This window comes from Glandiceps talaboti, chromosome 11 (assembly GCF_964340395.1).
Source record: "Glandiceps talaboti chromosome 11, keGlaTala1.1, whole genome shotgun sequence".
Classification (NCBI taxonomy): Eukaryota; Metazoa; Hemichordata; class Enteropneusta; family Spengelidae; genus Glandiceps; species Glandiceps talaboti.
In genome coordinates this window covers 22,334,529-22,361,945 of record NC_135559.1, presented here as the reverse complement: position 1 = coordinate 22,361,945, position 27,417 = coordinate 22,334,529, and the positions used below count along the sequence as shown (strand labels likewise).

Sequence of the window (27,417 nt, the reverse complement as noted above, 5' to 3'; positions counted from 1 at the left end):
GATTACAACACGTACAACACAACACAACACAACACAACACAACACAACACAACACAACACAACACAACACAACACAACACAACAATTATTTATAGGTATTCTGTGGGAATATTTACATGGATTAAATAGTAGCCTTCAACTTCAGCACACAGATCTGTAAGTATTTCTACAGTTTCAGAAGTAATTTGAAAGGCTATAATACTATAGCTACTCTTTACAGCCCGGTTATGGGTTTTGCGGACCGAGGTAAGGTGGAAGAGCCCAACTTTAGGAGAGGGCCTATAAACAGTACTACCAAGGTTTTATCATATACCCCATGTAGTGGCATGAAAACATCATTTGAATCACATAATCACATTAATTGGCACTGATATATTATTATATTTAGCAGAAATGTCAGAATAGTGCAGAAATTAACAAAGCTATTCACTGAGCGAATCGATATCGATGAGCGTGCACTTGCCATATTTGGGCAAAGTGTGCAGGGCCTGGGTTTGATGTCCATACTCTCCATTGAATTGCATTGCAATGGATTCTGGGTATCTGATAATTTATAGTGTGTAGAATAAAACTTACAGGCACACTGGTACCAATAGCAACGATGACAAGACCCATTGTGAACTCATCAACGCCAAGAATACATCCAGTACGCTGTACAAGGGTTACCATAGCAAAACTGACCACAGCGATCCATACCACAGACATGATGAAAGATACTATGAACCATCGCCTGAAAACAACAAAACCTTGTTGAAGTTCTTGACATGACTTGATAGTACACAAAAAATGTTATAACTGTATTTTAAATTTTATTCTCCTTTGGTTGCTGGCTCATGGTTAGGAATCTGTTGGTACACCAACAGGTGGCATATATACTGTTATGTTGGATAATAATATGTATATCATGCACGTCACTTTGGAAATAATTATTTTATTTTATTAGAAGACCACATTAAACCTACACTAGCTGCAACTGGGATGTTTTCTTTCATCAAATAACCAAAGATATATTCATTAAAAATTGGTCAATTATTTATAAAAACAAACCATTGTATCTATTAAAATGGTCTGTATGTACAGTAGTGGCAAATTTTAATCTTGAGCAAAAGCTCGGTTTTGAATCTGTTACCATTGTAAAACTGTACTAGTTGTAACTGGAGTATCATTTTTCAATTAGAAAACTAGACTGTATTCACTGAAAACTGCTAAAATACCAATAATTAGACAATATTGTACATTTTAATCAGGGGTCAATATTATTATCCATAAGCAGTACAGAAACAGGTTGAAATCATGATGGCCATTAAGGGCATTGACTTTTTGCTGTGGACCAAAATATCAAATTTGTTTTGATTATTATGGATACAGCTCCAAAATATGATTATTGACAGGTGATGCAATACTGTTCAGGGTGTATCATATTATGAATAAGTACTTGTAATACGTTCTTTCTAACAAATCATTTTCAAAAAATTATTTCAGTTGGAGCTTAGAAGCTTTAAAGACATGGAGAGTAATGAGCTACAATTCTGCATTCACACTGAAATTTTCAAGATTTTTTTCTGTAGAAAATATGACTGTCATGTATATAATATTATAATTACTATATAAGCATATAAAAACAGTTATTATATAATAGTTTTACTCACCGTAGATGAGGTTTACCACAGTTTGGAATAGTCCAGGTGAAGAGGACAACAAATGGAAAGCTGACCACAAATAAAATCCATTTGAAGACGTACTTTATCCAACCACAACATCCACCCTGACGTGCTTCTTCTCTATCAGGGAATCCCATAGCAAGAGCTGGCATACAAGAGCATAATACGATCTGTGGTTCTTCTTCTTCCTCTTCAGTTTTACTGCCAGCATCATCTTTGTCTTTACTATCCTTCTAACAATGAACACAATAACCAACAATTAGTGTTTAGTGGAAACTGGGTCATACCAATAAATTATAATGTTTGAATTTGCCATTTCATTTATCAATCCATGCATGCATGCATGCACCCATCCAACGATTCACTTATGAAGTTATGGCTACCCACCCATCAATTACTCTATATGTACATACTATACTATTCCTTTCACAAATACATCGTACAAACATAGACATTCCTCCAATACATCAAATGTACATACATACGTGGCAACAACGATTTCTCAAGCATCAGATGTAATTTTCTGGTTACTTGGCAACATTAAGTGTGGATAGAGGAAATCCACAACCTAAAAGTTGATGGTTGGTTGGATAGATGGATGGATGGATGGATGCATGGTTAGATGGATGGTTGGATAGCTGGATGGATAGATGGATGGATGGATAGATGGATGGATGGATAGATGGATGGATGGATGCATGGTTAGATGGATGGTTGGATGGATGGATAGATGGATGGATGGATAGATGGATGGATGGATGCATGGTTAGATGGATGGTTGGATGGATGGATAGATGGATGGATAGATGGATGGATGGATAGATGGATCGATGGATAGATGGATGGATGGATGGATGGATGGATGGATGCATGGTTAGATGGATGGTTGGATAGATGGATGGATGGATGGATGGATAGATGGATAGATGGATGGATGGATGGATGGATGCATGGTTAGATGGATGGTTGGATGGATGGATGGATAGATGGATGGATGGATGGATGGTTGGATGGATGGATAGATGGATGGAGCAATAGATATAGATAAACAGATTGATGGATGGGTGGATGGATAGGTATGTAAATAGATAGGTACATAGATAGATAGGTAGGTACATAGATAGATAGGTAGGTAGATAGGTAGGTATGTAGATAGATAGGTAGGTACATAGATAGATAGGTAGGTAGATAGGTAGGTATGTAGATAGATAGGTACATAGATAGATAGGTACATAGGTAGGTAGATAGATAGGTACATAGGTAGGTTATAGGTACATAGGTAGGTAGGTACATAGGTAGGTAGGTAGGTAGGTAGGTACATAGGTAGGTACATAGGTAGATAGATAGGTAGGTAGGTAGGTAGGTAGGTACATAGGTAGGTAGGTAGGTACATAGGTAGGTAGGTAGGTACATAGGTAGGTAGGTAGGTAGGTAGGTAGGTACATAGGTAGGTTGGTAGATAGGTAGGTAGACCTATCTAGATAGATGGAAAGCAAGCAAGCAAGAAAGAAAGAAAAGTTGAGTAGTGATACAAATAGAATGTGAGTAACTCACCTGTGATGGTTGTGTGTTGTTGTCTTCTTTATCAGCTTGTTTGATGTCTAGATTGGTAAGCTCAAAATGAGTGACAGCAATGGATGGACGTTTGTTTGCCTTAGAGTCAGAAGGGTCAGTCAAGGAAGGATTATAGCAATCAAGACCATTAGTTTGAATGTCATCATTATTATCATTTATCAACTTAGATTTATCATTGACATCATAGACTGTATTAGAATTATTTTTATTTATTGGAGGAAGAGGTTTTGACACACCGTTATCACCACTAGTTGAACTACTAGATAATTTATTCATACTTTCAGTGTGATTATTTACATTAACATTATTTACAATTTTCATATCAACATCCCCACTCATCTTCTGTAAGTCATTTTGTGATGAAGTCTGATTCATTTTAAAACAGATCAGATCAGATCAGATTAGATTAGATTAGATTAGATTAGATTTATACACAAAATTTGCAGCAATTTATTGAATTATTTGATAATATTTGATTGGATTTTGTGATGCAAGATAAAGAGAAGTTTTTAAAGGCAGGATTGGTTGCAAGTAAGATGTTTTAATTAGCATGTAATAAGAATCCAGGCAGCGAGCAGAAGGATGGGGAGGGGAGAAACAAATAAAAAAATGGTTTGTTAGTACGGCATTGTTTATTAAGCTGGGGAATTAGATTTCATGATGTTAGGACTCAAATTGTATACTTACAAGTTTCTGCAGGAGAGGCTTTAGGCATTAGATTTATGAATTAAATAAAGATTTAGTACAAGTACAACTGAGTACTAGTGTAATGCATCCAAACAAGCATTCTGCCCTTTTTTTGTATTTTCATTTTGATAACCACAAATCACATGACATTATAATTTGTGGGGGTCAAAGGTTATTATATAATTATCATCTCATATACGTTTAATGCATTCATAGAACACAATGAATAATAAAAACATGTTTTAAACCTACACTGGCTGCAACTCATACATTTTGTTTTCATCAAGTAACCAAAGATATATTCACTAAAAAAAAGGTTCAGTTACTCACACAAAGACAATCATATTTTACAACTGGTGGTTGATTTTATCCAAAAGTAGTGTGGTGACAGACATAACTTTATCTGAAAACTTTGCTTTAAATCTGGTGCCATTTTAGTGTGATCAGCCTAGATATGAATGCCATATATGGTAGTGCTTATAAAATATTCAATAATGAATTACAAACTAGGTCAACGACCTCAAACACTTTCAGTGACATCGATCGACACATATTATTTCAATGTTTGTCCGGTGAATTGTTAATGATTACATGTGTAGGCATGGTATTGACAAGCAAATTAAGTCAGTGGTTAACAAAATAGTTTCAGTTACAGCTAGTGTAGTACATGTACGCGTTAAGCAATGCATAAGACTGAACATTCACAATACAGCAAGCAATCAAGGCATTCAGTTAGAGAAGCATTGCATGCAATATGTCAATTATCAGAGAATTCTTTTACTAGGCTAAGATGGATAGTGACATCATTGAACCAGTATGACTTACAAACAATATACAGCAGGTCTCTATAATCAACTTCACTTCAAAAACTTGCCCACAAACTTTTCTTGGTGTTATCTCAACAAGTTTTCTTGGTGTAGAAGCTTCTTCAGATAGTAACACCAAGACAAGTCTCTGAGCTAACTTTTTGGGATAGTAACACCAAGATAAATCTCTGAGCTAACTTTTTGGGATAGTAACACCAAGATAAATCTCTGAGCTAACTTTTTGGGATAGTAACACCAAGATAAATATCTGGGTAAAACATATAGTCTGATTAAATGAATATATGAAATACTCACAATTTTCCCTGAGAGTTCACCATGTTTGACATGGTGAAAGATATGTTTACTACCAGATCCTGTACTGGCAATGGAGACCACTGATAGTCGGCGGTCCTGATGATGGCAAACAAACAGAGTAGTCAATATCCTTAATATATCAATCTTCATAAAGACTAACAGAAATGTACATATTGCACTTTTTAATTAATACTAAAATGTTTAGTTGAAAACACTGTTTTAGAAATATTTCAAAAGGTGAAAATAAGGGTTGGTATATGGGATACAAAGGAAAGAAAAACGCTGCCACTAGTCTAAACAGCCAATTAAGGAAAGTAAGGGTTGGTATATGGGATACAAAGGAAAGAAAAACGCACTAATAATATAATAATAATTTTATTGCCAAATGTATTGGAAATTGGCTTTCCACATACACTCATAAAAAGAGGTGGATAAAGTTGAAAACTAAAGATTGGAAAGAAAACAACAATTTAATAAATCATAGCCAAGAAAATGCAGTGAAAAGTAATAGCAAAAGATAAAACTGATGTAAGACATCAAACGATTCAAAACACACATGATGCTAAAAAGATACTCAGAGTATAATTACCTTTTTCAATGGAGGAAGAGTGTCACTATCATTTGGAATATTATTATCACCATCTAGTTTTTTACTTGCTGTCTCCTCTCCAGGAACATTAGTTGTGTCAGTTTCTACTTCCTGTCCACTTTCTGCATCTATTGGTACAACTTGTCTTGCACAGCAGGCACTGTATAAACAAAATAATCATTATTACATTGTACACACATGTACCAACTACATTATTACATTGTACACACATGTACCAACTACATTATTACATTGTACATGCATGTACCAACTACATTATTACTTGTGTACAAGTGATTACTTCCACTGATGTGCTAGCATACATGTAGTAGTGGTATTTCAATTGTACCACAGTGCAATACAGAAAACATTTATTGCATATATATATGCCAATTATGTGGAAATGAGTATTTAGTCTTTCCTTGTATATTGTAAACAAAATTGTTATCATCCAGTACAATTTTTATACAAATTTGCTGTTTCAGATGAATATTTGTAGTAATAACAGAACTGCATGCCATGTTAGTGTCAGTGTGGGTACTCTGGGGTATTTGCCATTGTTCTTGCTATGTTACATTTCAAAACTGACCAATAGTAACAAACTATATTTCAAAACTGACCAATAGTAACAAACTATATTTCAAAACTGACCAATAGTAACAGACTATATTTCAAAACTGACCAATAGTAACAGACTATATTTCAAAACTGACCAATAGTAACAGACTATATTTCAAAACTGACCAATAGTAACAAACTATATTTCAAAACTGACCAATAGTAACAGACTATATTTCAAAACTGACCAATAGTAACAGACTATATTTCAAAACTGACCAATAGTAACAGACTATATTTCAAAACTGACCAATAGTAACAAACTATATTTCAAAACTGACCAATAGAAACAAACTACATTTCAAAACTGACCAATAGTAACAGACTATATTTCAAAACTGACCAATAGTAACAGACTATATTTCAAAACTGACCAATAGTAACAGACTATATTTCAAAACTGACCAATAGTAACAGACTATATTTCAAAACTGACCAATAGTAACAAACTATATTTCAAAACTGACCAATAGTAACAGACTATATTTCAAAACTGACCAATAGTAACAGACTATATTTCAAAACTGACCAATAGTAACAGACTATATTTCAAAACTGACCAATAGTAACAAACTATATTTCAAAACTGACCAATAGAAACAAACTATATTTCAAAACTGACCAATAGAAACAAACTATATTTCAAAACAGACCAATAGTAACAGACTATATTTCAAAACTGACCAATAGAAACAAACTACATTTCAAAACTGACCAATAGTAACAAACTATATTTCAAAACAGACCAATAGTAGCGAACCATGTTTCAAAACTTACCATGTACATTTGCCCAAAAGCTCCATAAGGTGCTTATTGAATTTCATTAAAACGATATAGAGGATATAGAGTACAAGTAAAACTATAGCTTCCCATAGTTGTATTCTAGCATCCCATGTAAATCCAATAAAGCAAGCAATGGAAAGTGCATAATAAACACTATCACGTGTAAGTGGACGCCAGTCTAGATTAAGTACCTGTAAAACCAAAATAATCCAACAATTACTGCCAATCCAATGACATGATGTATTTGTACTGCCTAAGTTTTGGGTTATGTTGTGCTGGTACTAAATACATCTAGTGAATCCCTTAGAAATAATGTTAGCTGATAGTTGATATCATAGTTTTAGTGCACCTCTGGTTAATGTCTTTCCTATAGACTTTCACTGCCAATAGGTGTATACAAGTTGTACATCTAGAAATCTGAAAGGCTAGCTTACATCTCTCACATGTTTACATTTCAGCATTTTGATGGGTTATGAACAAAAATGGAATTTGTATCTTCTTGCTTAATCTGTGTATTCATGATCAGCATCCGTCATCACCATGCCAACAGCAAGGCAATGGCCACAATGTAAAGGTTGGGGTGTGATATTTACATCATATATTTGTTTTCCAAATAGCTGCTAATTTGCTGCAGATTATGATTACATGTACTGTATGTAGTTCCTGATAACGATATGGTCCATTTTAACATACACATATACAGAAAGATTATTCAAACATACCTGGCCTGCGAGGGCAGCAGATAGGGCTATGATGATAAGGATGTTAAAAACAGCTGATCCAACAATAGTACCAACTCCTACATCTGTTTCCTGGGCAACACCAGCTACTGATGTAAATAGTTCTGGGGCTGAAGACCCTGCAGCCATGAACGTTGCTCCAGCAACATCTTCTGAAAGTTCTAGTTTTTCAGAAATGACTTCTAATGATGGCACAAAGAAATCATCACAGATAATGGCAAGAGCTGGAAGATTAACACGAAAATGAAAATAATGAGAGACTGAGTATTTCCCTGAAATAGAAAATAGCTTTATCGTTTCAATGAGAAAATACAGAAATAGCATGAGGACAAGATAACTGACTTTAAATTGCAAGACCCATCAGTACATATCAATATAACCACACAAAACAAGTGAAAAGTCTATATGCACACAGATTGTAAACTGTTTTCGCACTCGAACAGTCAACATATAAAGTAACATAAATCACAATTTATATCAAAACCCTAAATCATTACCTATAATTATCTGTATAGATATGTTGGTCCGATGCTAGCCTATCCATGTATTGTAACACTTCGAGACCCGCGCACGCATTTTGCGCATGCGCACTACAATGTCCTTATTTGAGGTTTGTTTGTGTGTACTTCGCACACTATTCGCAACTATACACGCCGTGGCTGTTATCGAAGTGGTGTGTTTAAATGGAAATGTGCGGACAAGAAATTGGTATTTATTTTGTGGATTATTGATAAACAACTTTATTATGATCATGGATATATTGACGGTATAACTAATTATTCTTTATGTAAATGTGTTTTTATTGATATTTGAGATGATGACTGTTACTTGAGTATATTGTCCAACTTTGAAAGGTGATTTTGACGAGTTAAATTTTACTTTTAGCAGCATGATTTATATTTGCTGTATTGTTTCTCACTTTGAAAATATTCGTTACAAAGTGGATGAATCACTAAAAAATATTACATAACTAGACAGATAAAGACTGATGAAGAATTTCCAAATCAACCTCAAGTCGATAAAAGGTTACCGTGAAAAGATATGTATGTTTCCCCATGAAGGAAAACAATATTGTGACGTCATATATTGTAAACATGACGTACTGATTATATATAACCATTTCGTTCTATTCAGTGGGACGGTCCGGAAAGATTCTTTCTAGATTTTGGGGAAAAAAACCGAGGAAATCATAACATGTTAAGTACTAGTATATGAATGACTTTAATAGCATAGATCACCACCAAAGGTTTACAGCACAGTATTGTATTGTAGGTGTGTAACAAACAGTTGACCGATTTGGAGTTGAATAGGGATGAACGTCTGACAAAAGTCAGTGTAACAATCACTGAGGTTTGACCCCATTAATATTGGTTATTGTGCTCAATGTCATGTGTTTTTTTGTCATACTTCTTGTGTGTTATCTCTCATTGTACTGAGACGATAGTTCTATTATTTATGTGGGCAATTTACACTTGCATGACCTAAACCCTCATTTCACAAATTCTACCTTTCGATGCACATAATCACGCTCAGTTGTTGGAAAGCCTCAGACAACCGATACTTTATTTTGTTTTCTGAGTGGAAAGCCTCAAAGAAATCACAATGGAAACTACCAACTCAATATTATCCACCAGCAGTGATTACATAGAAAGTATATATAGTATTAAATTGAGTTGAATGAACAAATTGGGTTTCAATATATAACTATTACAATGTGTGTGTGTGTGTCTGATTGTTTGTTTGTGTCTGTGTCTGTGTCTGCATATTTAATTTGATCATAGTTCTTCAGACACTCGTAAGAAATAAGGCAATACAGAGAGTTGTGAAGGTTGGGCTTATTGAGACAATGTATAACAATTTGACAAGAACAGCCCCATCCTCCACTAGTGTACACTATATTAATAACAAATACATTTAGTCTTACCAATAAATGTTACTAAAACCAATAGCAAATAGAATACAGCCCATGCATAGCGAACATCACCCATGTCATTTTCAAACTGACATCCTTTCCATGGCACCTCATGATGACTTGCGGTACTGTTTTCAGGTTCACCAGTCGTAGCAACGAGTAGATGACGGGACGAATAGAGAGAACCTGCAATAAATCAATCAATCAATCAACCAACCAATCAGTCAGTCAGTGAGTCAGTCGATCAATCAATCAATCAATCAATCAATCAATCAATCAATCAATCAATCAATCAATCAATCAATCAATCAATCAATCAATCAATCAATCAATCAATCAATCAATCAATCAATCAATCAATCAATCAATCAATCAATCAATCAAATATTCGTCTATGAATCAATAAATCAATCAGTCAGTCACATTATATTATTGACAACTTTAGTCATACAACATTTAGCTAGATACTACACCATTGTTACTTTATCACATTAATACAATTTTAAAATATCATTCCACTAAATAAGCTGACTATGCAAGCAGAATGGCAATTCAGTGCCCACTTATGCCACTTTATTTTGAAACTATTATGTATCTCTTTAGGAGTGACATATTACATATAGTGTTGTGTACTAATAATGCAGGTTTTACAGATTTCTTGGCAGAAAGCACACCGGTTTAGACTTTTTAGTTTTTAGTAAACATGTGCCCCCCTCCTTACCCTCTTCAATTTTCTTTCGTTGCACCTCACCGTCTTCATTTTCAGATAAAGACAATTCGACTGTGATTTTTAGTTTCAAGTATACCAACCATGCCTCGTTCAGGCAATATTAAAACACTTCAAAAGAATTGTTGGCCCTCGCGATTGGAAAGTGTTCAGATTCGGGCAAATGTTCATAATGTAAGGTTAACACACATACGTATAATAGTCAAGTTCCACCATTTTAAAGTATCGACGATATGCAAAGCAAATGTGCCTGAAATTTATTACACTGTTCACTTAATACTTTATCGATGAATGTCATTGCTGTCCAACGTCATTTAAACGCCTAGGATGTCGGCACGCAAACAAAAGACGTTCATTTTTATACTTCCCTGCCGCACAGTGAATGTATAGATGGTGTGATCGGCAATATATCGTGACGACCTAGTGATCTATGGAGGTACGTGTTGTTATATAGGATATATTGGAATACCAATCTCCTGTCAACTATTGTGCACCTCTCCACTCTTACATTAAAACGGTCTTTATGTTGAAATGAAACAGAGAACTTAGTATAGGCGGCGTAGTGGCATGAATAGTAGCAGGTTATATATGACACCATCAATGTATTCGTCATGGTCGGAGTGGTTGTAAGTGACATACTGTATGGGGAGAGGTGTGGTCGTGACTCAGACAATATGGGGAGGGGAGGGGAGGTCGTGTCTAGTCTCAGACAATATGTGGAGGGGAGGGTGGTTGTCTCAGATACTCTATGGGAATGGAGGGGTGGTTATGTCCCAAATACTGGAATCAGGGTGGTTGTGTCCCAGATACTCTATGGGGAAGGGAGGGTGATCGTGTTCCAGATACTATATGGGAAGGGAGGGGTGGTTGTGTCCTTGATAATCTATGGGGAAGGAAAGGGTGGACATTCTATGGGGAAAAGGTGGAGAATCATGTCTCAGATACTCTATGGGGAAGGAGGAGTCGTGTGAAATATTCAATTTGTTAAGATGTAAAGCGCAAAACACACTCAATGTCTACAGTTCCTAAATATTGCCAACGTGACGTCACAACAAGCTTTTGGAATATGACATTTGTACAATAGTTGGTGGTATAGTTTGATTATTTTAATAGCTCATTTGTTTATTTATTATTTTGATAGTTCATTTGTTTATTTATTTGTTTAGACATAAATTTTAAAATAAATAGATAAAAATCCATAATAATAGTGACTAAATTTTAACATTTTCAAACTTTTCCTTTAAGAACAGTGAAAGTGAGATAACTTGAAGTTGAAGGTTGATTTGACATTGATGAGATATCAATTCTGCTGCATACATTGAGAAAAAATAAATTAAACGGGGGCGATTATTTGACAATAATCTGTACTCTGAATAATATATTATGATCGGATAATATAAACCATGATTTCATGTTGGCTGAACATATAACGTAACTGTGGATTCGCTTCAAACTGTAAACTACACGTGCACATTAGGCCTACACAGGAAATGGTAGTCGTAACGACTGCCCTCTTTATGGTGGCGCTGAACAGATACCTCCTCACAGCTGCCCTTAAAAACACCTCCTCACAGCTTCCCTTAACAAACACCCCCTCGCAGCTTCCTTTACAATGTAACAGACACCCCCTCACAGCTTCCCTTAACAGACACCCCTCGCAGCTTTACTTAACAGACACCCCCTCACAGTTTCAGTGGAAATTCATATGCTAGATGGTTGCCTGATTTCCATGAAATGTACACAACGCAGTGCAGGCACTGCTATGCTCACACTTCGTAAGGGAAAAACACAGACGCTACCAAAACTATCATTTTTTCTTTCCACTATAAATCGAATGACAAATACTGTATGAACACCGTGATATTATTTCTTCCATGGTATAACATGAAGTTAGACATTGGCAACTTCGTATGAAATACTTTTAGTAGTCGTTATTAAAATCAAACCAGCTTTGTAAAATGTTATGACAACGTTGTTCAATGTCGTCAAATATCAAATTTGATGGACCACGTTTTCTTTGTGGTTTTGTCTCGTATTCCAACGCACGCTCTTTGTCCATAGCAACGACATATCGTCCATGGAACTTCCACGCCCAGCAACAACGGAGATACACGTAGAACGTGGGTGCGTTCCCACGTGCACTGCACTGCTTCGAATATGACGCCTGGGTTTGACGGTTGATTATTATAACCGTGTATTTATTTTGATTTATTTTGATTGTAGACATGGTAACGAGAGGTTACTTCCATTAAATTATTTACACAATTGCATATTTTTCACAAAAGCATTCGTCCATTATATGGCCTTACGTGTTGCTCATTCCTGAATGTTTTTAGTCATTTATTCGTAGTAGGCGATCGATCTAGTACAATTGTTCATTGATATATAGACCCTACAATCGTTGTATATTCAATATACGCAATATATTTATTGTTGTTGTTGTTGTTGTTGTTATTATTATTATTATTATGTGACGGTTCGTTCTAAGTTGTCAACCAAATCTACAGTTATCTAAAAAATAAGAGGGTACATTTGTGAATGAATGAATGAATGAATGAATGAATGAATGAATGAATGAATGAATGAATGAATGAATGAATGAATGAATGGAGGGATGAATGAATCAATCAATCAATGGATGAAATTTATTCACCAGATACACGTAACAAAAATATGTAAAGATAAAGGGATAGTTTGTACCAATTGCAGTTTTTGTCATTTTTGTTTTTCAGACAAAATGTTACAAGTGTTTTACTACTCATTGGCGGGTTTACTATCGCGCTTGTATGAAAAATGTTGGTCGTATAATTCATCATTATTGACTTGATCAAGTTGATGTTAGTTATGTGACTGAATGTAAGGATACAAGCAACACGACGATTAGTGGAGTATAGCGGTATGGGGTAATGTTCAAGCGTTATATGTAATTTGAAACCTACTGTTATCACCACCCCTATATAAACAACAACAGTTTTAAATGTTCATTCCTCAGTTACCACGCGTTTTTGAAGAAGGAGACTATTTTGTTGTAAAACGACTGAGTGAGAAATTAGATTTTAACATCAAATGTTTAATGATAGGTCATTCATTAAGTACCAATGTCAACTCAAATTTTATCAGATATGGAAACAATTGCATAGTTGTATTTTCGTACAGTTCAGGGATTGTATCCTCAGTTGACAATACTAGATTTGTTTTACTGTGCAACAAATTATTGGAAAAAGTTTCATCACATGTTCCTGTAACAATATCAACAAGATTACATTAAAAATCTTATTTTTTAGAACATATAGTCAACTAACAACTAATACCATAACAACAAATTATATATATATATACTATAATGTAATGTAGTGTAATAATAAATGCCCCTTTTCCGATCGCCGGTATATGTCTCTCTCAACGACGTATCCATTGTATTGTTTACCCTCTATCTACGATGAAAGTTTTTAGTATTAATTATTTTATCTAAGGCCTAGAAAAAAAAATTGTTTGGTTCCGGTTAAGCGACCGCACCTAGTTTTTTTACTGCCGACCCTGAACATTTTTTTACGATTTCGAGAAAATAATAATCAAATTGCGAAAATTGTGAAGTCTCACAATAAATAGTGGATGGGAAACTGACATAAACTCAAAAAGACAATATAAAACTGTTCTTCCAATGGCTGTACATCTGATGGGAAGAAACTAATAACATATATAGAGACCATGTGGAAAACAACGGAAAACACAACTACCTGAACTAGACACTCACATAATGTATGCAAAAAAATTACATATATAAAATAAAATATAAAAATATCTACCTACCCCAATTATTCTAAAATTGATTGTAATCGGAAGCATATAATTTTTTTGTTGGGCTTAAATATAATGCTGTCATTCTGATCATGGTTTGTGTAATTCGTTAGTTTTGTAGAAAATGTCGAAATCTGAAAACAAATTGCAGGTTACAAGTCTACCTACCTTGGTATTCAGTAGTTTTGGTTGATTTCCAGTTGATAGAACACAATACTAGGAATACAAAACATACTGTTACTAGCGACACCCGAATCACGTTGGCTATATATCGTTTCTTTGCACGGAACTCCGATTTGCGTCCATCAACCCATCTGGGCTTAGGTCGCACTCTGCATGAAGTCATCGCCCTGTAGAAAATAAAAGGAAACGGAGTGTTAGTATATCTTACACTTAGGTTACGCAAAGAAGAAGAATCCCAGTTGGACACACTTTGATTTGAAACACCGGGAAAAATGTGCAGACGGTAACAGTTACAAGTGAAATGCCACTGAACCTTGAACTGGCGATTAAAAACTACTCATGATCATATACTTTGACGATGTCATGATCGTGATGACATGATATTGATGACACTCACTTTCTGGTATCAACTTGGCTATGTTTGCTGAATGATGCAACGAGACAGACAGCAGACAGACATTCCCATATTTCTAACCATTACTGATAATGGCAAACGTCTTTTTTCAATACATGTTCTGTATTCTAAAGGTTAAACCGTCCCCCCTCGCGCAGCAGCTTTCGTTCTTTCGTTCTTTTCCCGGAAAGCGCGGCAGCATAGTATTTCCGTCTTTGAACGCGCGAAGCAATATTTTGATGTCAGAACATCAGTATATGGCTACCTAATATATATATATATATAACTTTATTGTCACACGAAGCTGATGGATATATGCTAATATCTCGGATATCACGGACAAATTTTAAAATACATGATAGCTGAGTTCACTTCGGGCGCCCTTGACTAGGTCTCGAGATCTGGCAAGGCGAGGGATTGCCACTAACAGTAATAGTTAGCCCGGAGTTAGCTAACAGTCAGATATCGAATAAGGCGAGGGATTGTTCGATATTGTCATAAATATTACTTTGAGGGTTTTATGCATTGTATGCTCCCCCATGAGTTGAGGAAGTAAATGACCGTTGTGCCGCTATAGATCCATGCCAGGGCTAATAATTGTAAAGTGTTTCTTGAGCACAGAATTGAACAACACTATAAAATAAAAACCAACATTATTATTATTATTATTATTATTATTATTATTATTATCGATGACAATGTAAAATTTTAGTATGTACGTGTATCGTCTGTAAAAATTTATCTCAGTTATTGTTCGTATTTTGGTCTGTTGTACTTTTTGTGTATCGTAATTGAATATTTTGCAATTGTATATATTGTCATTTTCTGCTATTGTATTGTTATTGTTCATTTTTATGTCTGCAGTAAATGTTCTCGACCCTTACGAAAAAAGATTTTTACCTATCGAGTCTAAATAAAGTTTATTATCATTATTATTATATTGAACCGCCGACAGTAGTTTGCTTGCAGTTAGCAGAGTCGGATATCGAAAAAGGCGAGGAATTGCTCGGTTTCAGTGAAATGTCATGAGGCGACTGAAAACGACATTAAACTTTATTGGGTGAATAGACGCTAAATAACCCACAGTAAGGTATTTTAGTTACGTCATCCCGTACATTTAGGTTGGTTTAAGTATACTGTACAAAAGGAACGATGTGACTTCTAGTGGTACACACACACACACACACACACACACACACACACACACACACACACACACACACACACCACGACTATTCAAAACGTCTTTTGTTCTTCACAATCTCATGGACGTCAATCTGCTAATGACATCAAGTGACACACGTGGAATGGCTAATGATTAAAGTATTCTAACGACCTAAACGATCAACATTTTACTAATACCATGTCTTTATTTTCTAACTATTACATGATGTATGCTGTGTACATTTTATTCACATATATTATTTGTCACGTGATGTAGTCTTAATCTAATGTATCAGTGTCACCGTGTCTGTATTTCTGAATCGGACTACTATATCTACTGTCACTTGCTGTTGTGTTTTTTGACATATGAGTGTTACACCCATACTGAACGGCTTTCATTTCAGAGTGCATATTATCTGTCTAGGTTTTGTAATGTTACTTGGAAACACGAATCAATCAATCAATCAATGTAGCGCAGGTCGGCACTAAGTCCTTTAATTAATTTATTGTGATTTCTATAATTTTGATCGAGCAAAATCCCGATGTAAATATAAATTTAAAATCCAAGTATGTGTTATTTGTCTGTGAATGCCAATACTATAATGGTAGCAGGTGATGTCTAGGAATAAAAAGCCCATTAGGTAAATATAGCCTTCTAATCTCGCTGTACATCTAACCATCTAAAAAGCGTTTGACGCGTCGTCAGTGAAATAAAACTACTCGTGAAGGATGCTGAAGGAAGTATTATTTGTTAGTTTATACAATAACAAACGTAACATTATGCATGGTTACGGAGGTTCATGTAAACGGGAACTTGGTAGGACAGAAATTGATATTATATGTGAAGGATTTAAATTTGTTTCCGTTAGCAGCATGGATTGTATTTCGAGGGGAGTTGAGGAGATCTACTTGGTTGTACCATTTCTGGCATTCTCGCTGTACCACTATTGTCTTTGTAGTTAGGTTGAACCATTATTTTTGTAGGTTGCACTGTTATTGAAGGTTGTCTATCTCTCTCTATGGAGACTTTTTTGAGCATTCAAACCTCACGAGCAGTAGTTTACCTTGTAGTTTGCAAAATTGTTAACTTTATTTACATTTAATTATGAGGCAGTCAATAGCCAAGCAAATGTGTATGTGGCTGTCAAAATATCGTTGTATAAGTTAGTAAAGTGTAGAGAATATAGCCATACAGTTATACAATAATCAAGTACTCTATGGCTTTCAATAATGTGTACAATTTGAAATTTTATGATTTTAAATGGCCTCTGGCATGTCATTATTTTCAGAAGAAGTGCTTACCGTCCATCCTACACCCTCCACACTAGCTATCATGGGGAGGCTGTTTCTGCCCAAAGTCAAGATTGAAGGATAAAACCCTGCTGGCTAAGTATATCCAAGTACAGGTTACAGCTCAGTGCGAGACCTTTTTTTGCAATTAAAGCCCACATCTTATTGTAAAGAAATATCTCATTGTTTTGTATGGACGCCGGTTGATTTCCACTGTTACTTTAATGTAGCGTACAATACTGTACATCTCTGAAGAGAGTGTGTGTGTTGGTGGGTTGGGGTGGGGGTTACTGTATAATTACACATATTAAAATGTGTGTAGAGGGGGGATACGAAAATTCTTGGGTTTATTTTTGGAGTCATGACATTTTTGAGACCGCGAAGTGGCTGCGAAAAAAAAATTGACCAAAATATTTTCTCCCCATGCCTCCTCCCCCCTTCCGTAAATTCTGATCCCAGCCTAACCTCGATGTACCCTGCCAGTAGGGTGGTGTTGAAATTCTACATTGCTTTAATTATGCCTTGCGGGATTTGCCAAATGTTGGTGTGTAGTGCTTTTGGAAACGAAATAATCTCTTCGAGCAATGTTAATTAGGTAAGCCGCATGAATAGTAAAATTGTTTACCGGTGAAGAATTGTTGTGTCACTTCGCCCTCTTTGTCAATGTTGATGTGAGCCACGACATACGTTGTTGTCGACATAATAGTTCTTTGTGGTATTGGGGAGGGAGGGGGAGGGGTGTCCAGTGTGTCCATGGTGATTTCTACTGAAACATTCCGACTATAGTTTCATTAGCGTTTTAAATATAAATTGAATAATAACGTGACAAATTCAATAATATTAATAATGTAATGTAATAATAATTGAACGATTCAATACAATCATGTACTTGTGACGTGCAAGATTTTGTTATTATTATTTTATAATGGAAAGTTATTAGAACGAGTGGTAGAAAAGCGTAGACTATTTTACAGCATTGCCTACATACCTCTATGAACTAATGAATTCATCTCATATACCAAGAGTGACCTTTGATTCAAGTAGAGTCTATTGTTATCAAGGGGAGGTTAGCCACACAAATGCTTATTTGGGGATATTGTACAGTACTTGTATTTTACCATAAAAAATGTAAACATAACATATCTAGATCTTGCAGGGCAATTTTGAAAACATGTTAGAAATATCAGTGAAATTGTAGTTTATGTATTTAAAATACAAATAAACCCATGAAACTTGAATTGTTTTATAGTATGCATTGATATTTCTAAGCTAAGGTGGACTAAGATGTATGTAGACATTACATGTAACATAGCTAAGGTGGACTAAGATGTATGTAGACATTACATGTAACATAGCTAGGATAGACTAAGATGTATGTGGACATTACATGTAACATAGCTAATATAGGCTAAGATGTATGTAGACATTACATGTAACATAGCTAAGATGGACTAAAATGTATGTAGACATTACATGTAACATAGCTAGGATAGACTAAGATGTATGTAGACATTACATGTAACATAGCTAGGATAGACTAAGATGTATGTAGACATTACATGTAACATAGCTAGGATAGACTAAGATGTATGTGGACATTACCTGTAACATAGCTAGAATGGACTAAAATGTATGTAGACATTACCTGTAACATAGCTAGAATGGACTAAAATGTATGTAGACATTACCTGTAACATAGCTAGAATGGACTAAAATGTATGTAAACATTACTAGTTAAAACAATAAACATCACCTCCCTTAATGAATAATAAACAGAACATATTGTTGTCATGGAAACTATTGGACGTTTTTATATGTTTTGAGTGGACGTGACTTTCGTGGTGAAAAAAGTCGCCATATTGTAGGATATATTCACTCTAGCGTGTCATTGCCCACCATTGGAATAAGTAGGCGATTATTAAATGTAGTTTGAAGGAGAAACAAGAATTACAATTATTTGTATACTGTATTGCTATTCATTTCACAAAGCCTTGATAAATGGTTGTCAAGGCAACGGGTATGATTTAAACTCGGTACTGGTATGTGGCATTAATTGAATGACGTGATATTGGGCTTTGTATCCAGTCTTGTGTAACACAATATCACGTGACACACACACACACACACACACACGTATGTATGTATGTATGTATGTATGTATGTATGTATGTATGTATGTGTGTGTGTATGTATGTATGTATGTATGTATGTGTGTATGTGTGTGTGTGTACGTACGTACGTACGTGTGTGTGTGTGTGCGTGTGTGTGTGTGTATGTATGTACGTACGTACGTACGTACGTACGTACGTGTGTGTGTGTGTGTGGGGGGGGATTACGCAAAAACTGAGGGGTGCATTCTTCATGCTATTCTTAAACTTACTGTATGTATGTATGTATGTATGTATGTATGTATGTATGTATGTATGTATGTATGTATGTATGTATGTATGTATGTATGTATGTATAAATAAATTTCTGGTTTAGTATGTATGCTATAAGCTAAAACATAGAATACAATGTACACTTTCTATAACGTTGTTACTTATTCTCTGTATCATTTTTTTCGATTTCCTCAGTGAATTCAAATCCTTGTTTGGGTTCCAGGCATGACATTAGTCAGTTTCCAGAAGAAATGGAATTGAATGATAGTGTGACGATTGTCTGTATTGTCCAGATTGGATATAATAGTGTGCATGGCGTGGATACCATTTCACGTCTTTGGGCTCGTAAAGAGACAGTGTACATTCTCTGAGATGTTTTGCAGTAATCTACGACGGGATGTCTTTAGTGTTGCATACAGTTCTTATATTATGATACACGTCATTTCATACTGAGAGGTGTTCAAAGAGTCTGTCAACAGTGGCCATTATAAGCCTTATAAAAAGTGCATACATACTGACGTGGTCAGAGTATTTGCTAAGATGTAAACTCAGTTCTACCTCTATACAAATATATACATGTGTATGCACGACTCGACAATGGCGTGATATACTTTCCTTGTCACTATGGTATTAAACAGTGCGTTGCTATGACAACAAAATGTATCTAGCAAGCTCTTTCGTATTATTCCTCGCTTCAGTGACCAGTAGCGCAGACGAAATAAATTGCACTTGTAAAACATTCGATATATTGATCCAGCTTTTTCTGTCGTCACAAATCATCCCAAAATCTCGGCACCAAAAGCATCTAATTTAGAATATATATATATATATATATATATATATATATATATATATATATATATATATATATATATATATATATATATATATATATATATATATATATATGTATTGTATATATATAGCAATGTAGGGGTACCTGTACCTATGCGTTCACTGTCAATGTGTCGTTCATACGTTTGCTGATAATTGATAGAAGCTGGTTGTTCAGTGGGGGACAAGTGAAAGAGGCCTACACATGACAGCATCGTAAAAAAATGCTGAGATATGGCGACGAGGTTACTGAGAACCGTTTTATAAATTCACCTCTCGTGAAATGCTGAGATATGGCGAGGTTACTGAGAACCGTTTTATAAATTCACCTCTCGTGAAATGTTGAGATATGGTGAGGTTACTGAGAACCGTTATATAAATTCACCTCTCGTGAAATGCTGAGATATGGCGACGAGGTTACTGAGAACCGTTATATAAATTCACCTCTCGTGAAATGTTGAGATATGGCGACGAGGTTACTGAGAACCGTTATACAAATTCACCTCTCGTGAAATGTTTTAATAATAATGATGTGACGGTACAGGGGTCAAGTAATCTACTAATGAGTCGTTACCATGGCAGCGAGACGCGCGCTAACGTGCATGTGGATATATTAGCTTATACAAACGAGATTAAAAGGTGGAAAGCTAAGAAGAATGTAGGAATGGTGCGTTATAGTGAAAACATTATATCTGAGGCTTATTTTGAAGTTTGGCCGTGTGTATGACAGAGTGTCGACGACGTTCTAGACGGCTATAATCGCCAGAAAGCCGTATAAACTATAACGACCTCACGAAGAATACAGACAAAGCGTTGTTATTGTTTGTCATTGTTTATGCGGCTATTTGGTGTGAAAATTGAACGCATTGTCGTCATCGGCAGATATTGTACTAGTTTGTACAATACGGCCAGTTGTTCTTTGTAATCGTGAAAAGACCAACTATCAGAGAATGCTGACAGTATACACAATTTAAAGGGCGTATAGTACCACTGAAGAGAATAACTAGAGTTGGTTCATAAAGAATATCAACTTGTGATTTATTTGAGGCGGTTTCTGTTTGTGAACCAGTAGTGTTTTCAAGTCAACAACAGCTAGACTCGTTTACATACTTCAATGCCTCATATACACCAGTTTATTATTTTGCAATATTGCATAGCTGTAGAAAATAGCATAGCCGCTTACACGGGACAAGTGGGCAGAAATAAATCAGTCAGAGTGTCTTCACGACAAGACCCAAACATTCATGTAACACAAAGGTCACGATCACAGTGATAAAGAGGTTAATATGGTGACGTCATACTATAAGGCTGGCGTGACAAAAAACTGAAAGTACTATGTACTCAGGAGTGAAAAAATCTGTCCGTTGATAACAACAGAAAGGGATATTGCTGTGAACAATAGTTAAAATGTGCAGCAAGCAATCACTTACTGGGTTTGTTGATAGTGTCAATATCTGACATTGTCAATTCCATGCTGTAGTCTGTATACCGTTGTATATATAGGCACCTATTATGTCTTAGGCTCATTGCGTGGTTACGATGTCCGTATAAGAACTTACACTACTTCATACATTAAATCATCATTCACACAGACACACAGACACACACACACACACACACACACACACACACACACACACACACAGACACAGACACACACACATACACACACGTGTATATATATGTATATATATACTTATATATACATATGTATATATATATATAATTATATATATATAATGTATATATATGATTATAAAATATTAGTCTGCCTGTTGCATGGATTGATGGATTGAAGTTGTATACATACTTCGTAACAATCACTTTCAAAACACATCCTTCATAAACTGATCTAAAACTACATGTACAGTTTTCTTTTGTAATCTGTACAATGTTCATAATTTCTCTACGTAATGTCTTGTCTCATAACACACTAAGTTGTTGCCATAGTAAATTATACTTTAGAGGAATACACAATGATGACATCGACAGTTGTCACCACTCACTGTGCGTTTGGGGCTTCATTGACCAATCACTCTACTCTCGGTTGATTTATTACGGTAAGATAACGGTGTTCAAAAGTACGACACGGTGTGTTAATTCTGGAGAAACACGTGCACTATTACCACCTAGTCAATGTTTGTAAGTACGGATAAAGTGTGTGAATTCTGGAGAAACACTATTACCCTGTCAATGTTTGTAAGTACGGATAAAGTGTGTGAATTCTGGAGAAACACTGTTACCTTGTCAATGTCTGTAAGTACGGATAAAGTGTGTGAATTCTGGAGAAACACTGTTACCTTGTCAATGTTTGTAAGTACGGATAAAGTGTGTGAATTCTGGATAAACACTGTTACCTTGTCAATGTTTGTAAGTACGGATAAAGTGCGTGAATTCTGGAGAAACACTGTTACCTTGTCAATGTTTGTAAGTACGGATAAAGTGTGTGAATTCTGGAGAAACACTGTTATCTTGTCAATGTTTGTAAGTACGGATAAAGTGTGTGAATTCTGGAGAAACACTGTTACCTTGTCAATGTTTGTAAGTACGGATAAAGTGTGTGAATTCTGGAGAAACACTGTTACCTTGTCAATGTTTGTAAGTACGGATAAAGTGTGTGAATTCTGGAGAAACACTGTTACCTTGTCAATCAAACGTTCGTGTCAAATCAATGCTTGCCGATTTACATGGCAATACACCCATCATTTATCCAGTGGCAATGTGTCACAAAGCTTAAGACGATCGCGATGCTCATAGATATAATGGTTAGGCCAAATAAAAAAGTATTGTGTTTCTGACAACCCGACCGACCCTAAGCCGAAACGCTTTTTAACATTCACAAAGGTAAAATGGTGACAACATGCTTCTATTTCTGTGTAACATTTTGGCCAAAGTATCTTTAGTAACTTTTACAAATGAAAATCCTGTTGCAGAGACACCAGATACAATTGTCTTCATTTTAATACACGTCATCAAACTATCAGACACAGCAGTATTGTGATCGACGAGTATGTTGTCTTAGGGTTGAAGCAATCATTGTCAATAACAACAACAACAACAACAACAACAACAACAACAACAACAAACAGAAAACAATTAATAAAATTTCAACCTACCAACCCTATTTTCTGCAGACATGTTATCGGAAACAAACCTTTTTTTTATTTTTGCCTTATACAAACGAAGTAGGTGACTCAGCAGTTGACACTAACGTAAGACACATATTGGTTTAGCTGAGTCTAACCGATTTACACCAAATGTCTTTACAGCTAGAATTATTGGATAAACGTCGCCAATACTTTAAAGAAATATTTGCTTCAATATGCTTGTCACTAACACCGTGTTCTATTCATTGGGTTGCTGGGTTATTTTTTCAACAAAATTGATAAACATTTCTCAAATGTGTGTATTTGATATGGTGTCTGTGTTTGTTTGTTTGTTTATTTATAGAATATACAGTATTTTCAGTCTATTTGATATTAGTTGTGATAATAGCTCTCCAGTAGTACTGTTATACAAACATTTTAGGCTAAGTTGTCTTCATCACTAAAAAGAGCGAGGTTAATATTCTTGTGGTATACATAACTTTCAAACATTTATTTTAAAAATGCAATGTCATTGTGTCTTTTTGAAGACTATTCTATTCCTGTGGATAGATTACAGATACACTTCGACTAGTCAAATCACTAAACATGGATCGATATTTCTGATAATTCTCAAATCATGGGGTCGATAACGCCCGCGACAACAGCAAACGTTTCGTGCTTTAGAAATACGTAATTGACCGGAGGATTTTCCTTCAAAATCCCCAACCGTTTGAATGAGTCTCTTTTGCCAGGGGAAGATGGTTTTGAACTTAGGCCGCACACCCCCGTCTGAAAATGTAGGGATTACCCACACTTCCAGGGGTTAAAGTCAAACTTCGATGGGTGGCATACATACACGTACTTCGATGGAAGGTTACAGACATTAACTTACTTTGATGTATGGGTTAAATACATACTTTGATGTATGGGTTACAGACATGCTTCAATGGACGGGTTATAGACGTGACATGAACTGGCTACAGACATACTTCGATGGACGGGTTACAGACATACGGGTTACAGACATACTTCAATGGACGGGTTATAGACATATTTTGATGGACGGGTTACAAACTTACTCCGATGAACGAGTTACAGACTTACATTGACGTATGGTCTACAGACGGGTTACAGACGTACATCGATGGATGGGTTACATACATATTTTGGTGTACGGGTTACAGACATATACTTCTATGGACTGGTTACTGACATATTTTGATGGATGGGTTACAGACGTACTTTGATGAACGGGTTACAGACATACTTCGATGAACGGGTTATAGACATACTTCGATGGACGGGCTACATACATACTTCGATGAACGGGCTACAGACATACTTCGATGGGTGGTTACATTTGTACTTCTGCTTTACTATGTCGTCTTCTGCTGGGGACAACAGACAGAGGACTTTGCAGAGCCTCACGTGACAACGTGTGTTATCACAGATTCGCGATCGGGGAACCATTAATATATTACCGATAAGTCATTCGTACGTGGATGACGTACATACATACTTACTTACTCTCAGTTCGTTACATTGTCATTCACTTTGTTTCAGTCTTTTTAAAAACCTCTTCCTGAACATGAGTTTCTGACGCTTACAATTTTCTTAACAGTGACCTGACCTTGACAAAATTAGATAAATGTACATAAAGAGTTCACAATTGTAACGGGTGACTTCAAACTAAAGGAGCACATATGTTATCCGTACACCATGTCTGCACTAAACAAGTAACCTGACATGGTTCACAGCAAGCAATTTGTTTTTCCTTAACCCATGTGACTATCTCTGAAAACGACACGGCTATAACTTGTACGTGTTTTTCCTTAACCCATGTGACTGTCTTTGAAAACAACACGGCTAACTTGTACGTTTCACTGACTCTGTTAACATAGAATGGAATGTGAAATTCCGATTACACTTTGAAGTAAGTAATGATCTGCGATCAGATTTCTCAACTAACTAAATCAATCTTAACATAGAAGTGACACGCCATATCGTCTAGGCAAACTAAACACTTCCATTCTACCAATGATGACTTTTAAATTTCCACATCTCAAATAAAAGTGGCTAACAACACGTTAGAAGCCTCCAATGCCAAACCAAGGCACTGACATAATGAAAACAGTGACGCGTTATGGGTTTTGTTTGTGTCACAGTGGGATGATGGCAATGACCCGATAGTATGAGTTCACTTATAAATGCTAATAGGGGAACGCTATACTATGGTGATATTAAACTAAGAAAGGTCATTGTAAGACGTGCATTGAATAACTGCACACACATATACACACACCCTCTCACGCAGTTAGGCTACATTTCATGCCACTTTGCCGACATCGATGACTGAATTTAATGTTCACATTTTGATAGTTTATTTTCACTCCCCATATAATAGATGTTTCATTGTCATTTTGTGAATTGGCGCATCGATCACCAAGTTTGTTCGACAGCTATGTGTTACAATGCGTTGCATTCCCCCATTCTCCAAATGTGGGAGCGTGAGGCCAAATTTATAGTTGGTAAAAATCCAAGATAAGCCGGCAAATAAAGTGTCAATTATCCATAAACATATTATGATGAAAGGAACACACAGTGTTAAGTCGTACCCTTAGAGGCTTTGTCGTGTAAACAAAGGCTTTATCGAGTACTTGAAACGAAATCGCAAACAACTGAGAGTGTGTGTATTATGTTTAGGCAGTAGCGAGGCGATGTCTACTATGTCTAAATGAAATTGTAGACGTCTAACGGTCTATTAGAATAAAATCAGCCTACCTAGTTCCCTTTACCCACAGGACATAATGACATCCACGAGGGAAGAGTCGACGCTCCACGTAACAGTTGTTATTCCCTGTACGTTCCTGCCGGCAACGTAGCTGACAGTCCACTCCTAGCCGTACTGTATTGGAAAGTTTATAACGTTGCCTTTAATGTCAGACCGCTATCCCTATAGTGTACATACGACTGTTAAACTGTGCGTAGGTATGGTGTCTAGGCCGTGCTATGTTCAACAGCACCGTGACGATGATGAAATTGCTGCCGTTTGCCGACCCCACAGTGCGTCTTGGCCTTTTAGACGCACACAGTACATTATTCCATTCTATGAGTGTAATAATCAAATCGAACACAGAATGAAATAAAGGTTGCCATGAAAGAACACTACAGCTTGTAGTGCGCTATGATTGGCTAACGCATCACGTGTCGTCGTCTCGTCGATAATGGCAACCAAGAGACAGTGATGCATCAAACAACATTTCACATTGTTGTTTTATTTAAAGATGGAATCTGAATAGCTTACAGTTTCACATTCGAAAGTGTCAATAATGAACGGTTATATGATTTAAGTATACAGAAATTGTCCGTGGTGTGAATGGCTTGTCACTGTGTCTGAGACTGGTGCACAACAGAATACAATAGGCGACGTGTTCTAAAGCGTTGCATAAATATGGATCGATCGATTACCTTGCAGGTATATAATTAGTCCCTGGTCCACAGTTTTACGTCATAATAAGCTTATTCTCCACCACTATTCATACATTTTAATGTATTCGCAGTTATATGTAAATGAGTAAGCGAAAGTCGTACATTGTAAGTACACCAATCAATACACGATCCACTATGTAATTTACTGAGGGACAAATGTGGCAGCGTGACGTGATGGGACCGACACTTTAGTGCTTATACGTATCGACTTTAATATGGAGTTGTCTGTTTCTAGGTTGGTTATAAACAACCACAGCCAACTATAAGACGAGTGAATTGGCCCAGTCAAATGCCACAATTTGATATTATAACTGAAGAGTAGCACATCATTAATAGACCTGTAGTGAACACTAACGGACTTAATGAATTGCTTTGTTTTGTGTGA

The 27,417-nt window shown here is 35.9% G+C and overlaps 1 protein-coding gene across 3 annotated transcripts in view; it reads right to left on the bottom strand.

The window, feature by feature from the left end:
- The window catches only part of LOC144442354 (sodium/potassium/calcium exchanger 4-like), a 29,938-nt gene extending 3,249 nt beyond the window's left edge, over nucleotides 1–26,689 (bottom strand). The window contains exons 1-11 of one of the 3 annotated variants that reach the window (XM_078131673.1): nucleotides 26,325–26,689; nucleotides 14,380–14,561; nucleotides 9,699–9,872; nucleotides 7,757–7,998; nucleotides 7,029–7,225; nucleotides 5,634–5,793; nucleotides 5,045–5,140; nucleotides 3,564–3,602; nucleotides 3,216–3,398; nucleotides 1,650–1,894; nucleotides 577–730 (exon numbers count right to left, since the gene is read on the bottom strand). In XM_078131673.1, the coding sequence (XP_077987799.1) occupies nucleotides 577–730; nucleotides 1,650–1,894; nucleotides 3,216–3,398; nucleotides 3,564–3,602; nucleotides 5,045–5,140; nucleotides 5,634–5,793; nucleotides 7,029–7,225; nucleotides 7,757–7,998; nucleotides 9,699–9,872; nucleotides 14,380–14,557 (1,668 nt within the window). In that variant the 5' untranslated portion in view covers nucleotides 14,558–14,561; nucleotides 26,325–26,689. The remainder of the gene's footprint in view (nucleotides 1–576; nucleotides 731–1,649; nucleotides 1,895–3,215; nucleotides 3,399–3,563; nucleotides 3,603–5,044; nucleotides 5,141–5,633; nucleotides 5,794–7,028; nucleotides 7,226–7,756; nucleotides 7,999–9,698; nucleotides 9,873–14,379; nucleotides 14,562–26,324) is intronic. The other 2 variants (XM_078131675.1, XM_078131676.1) reach the window with 2 other exon arrangements.
- Between the last annotated feature and the right edge of the window lie 728 nt (nucleotides 26,690–27,417).